The following is a 1,292-nucleotide window of genomic DNA, read 5'->3' as shown; positions in this document are numbered from 1 at the left end:
TAACAGAGTCACTACTCACATATCGTAAAACTCTGTTATTTAAGAAATTTATCTTACGATATATTCGTGGTTTTAGTTAAAAATAATTATCTTGTAAGCACGGTAGTATAGGCAGGATTGCCTGGTGAGAAGCTCAATAAAACAGGACGCGTTTTGTTTGGCGAGAGAATGAATGGCGGAATGGAGCAGAGGTGGCGGTGTGTATGTATGTGTTTAAACAGATAATATTATCGTAAAGGCTCGTTTTCATTAACTTAACACCTTTAAAAATGTTCCTTCGAAAGCAAACAAATTTACAAAATGTGATTGGTGAAACTCTTACAATTATCTGAAAGAACATTTGAACCACAAATATTTCCATAAAGACACAGACAGAGTGGTGGATGGGTTAAGAGCGCCATTCCTAAAAAAGATATAATTCCTTGGTTTAAAACACGAACAAATTTGAATCTTGATGTGGGCTGCATTTTCAACCCATTCCAAGAAATATCTTCTATTGAAGTACTAACATTTTGAACTCAATCCGCCCTGTTTGACTCATAATTTTCAAACTTTGTGCAGGCCTCTAGTTACTACATGTAACATAACAAGAAAGCATACTAAATATAATTTTCGTTGTACTAGGCGTAGAGTTTATAATAAAAACTACATTACGACGTGTTTGTCAGTCTATTATTAACGTTTAAACGAACACAAAAGTCACTTCGGATGATGGATACGTCAAGGCAGTTTCTTTCATCTGCCCATCTGAATTGCATAGCGGTAAAAATGCGTTCTACAACTGCGAAATACACAGGAGTAGAATAAATTATTGAACCGATAATATTTGCGATAAAAAATGAGTTTCTTTGCATTGCGTCGAGCAGAGCTGTGTAAGTGTGAAATCATTTTCAATTTTAAATCAACAATTTTTTTCTATCCAGTTTTCATTACTTATTCTTCGCTTGCGATTGAGGTTTAAAATTTTTGAATTTTCCATTCTCTCAAAGCAGTTATGAATTCACACATCAACATATTCATAGAAAGATTGAAAAAACCAATGCCCAATCAAAAAAAGGTTTAACACTGAATGAGTATTGAAAAGGCTGCAATCTTTTATGTGTGTGCATTCTTTAACTCAGTACCAATCATTAGTTCAAAGACACCCTGGTAAATAACTTTTTGATAAAAAGGAAGATTTTTGACAATTGCTCAATTGTAAAAATTCAAACCGGCGTTACCCAATTTAAGTTTTTTGGTAGAGGGGATTTTATATCATATGTTTGGGATTATATATAAAACAGTTGTATTAA

The 1,292-nt window shown here is 33.1% G+C and overlaps 1 protein-coding gene across 1 annotated transcript in view; it reads right to left on the bottom strand.

Moving 5' to 3' along the window:
- Positions 1 to 293: 293 nt before the first annotated feature.
- The window catches only part of LOC108372161 (disintegrin and metalloproteinase domain-containing protein 10-like), a 7,616-nt gene continuing 6,617 nt past the window's right edge, over positions 294 to 1,292 (bottom strand). Inside the window, exon 3 of the mRNA XM_017627811.1 lies at positions 294 to 403. Within this exon, the coding sequence (XP_017483300.1) occupies positions 294 to 403 (110 nt within the window). The remainder of the gene's footprint in view (positions 404 to 1,292) is intronic.

Source organism: Rhagoletis zephyria, unplaced genomic scaffold (genome assembly GCF_001687245.7).
Source record: "Rhagoletis zephyria isolate East Lansing unplaced genomic scaffold, Rhagoletis_zephyria_1.1 Rzeph_scaffold_05499, whole genome shotgun sequence".
Taxonomy (NCBI): Eukaryota; Metazoa; Arthropoda; class Insecta; order Diptera; family Tephritidae; genus Rhagoletis; species Rhagoletis zephyria.
The sequence above is the reverse complement of the archived record's forward strand: the minus strand, read 5'-3'. Positions and strand labels throughout refer to the sequence as shown.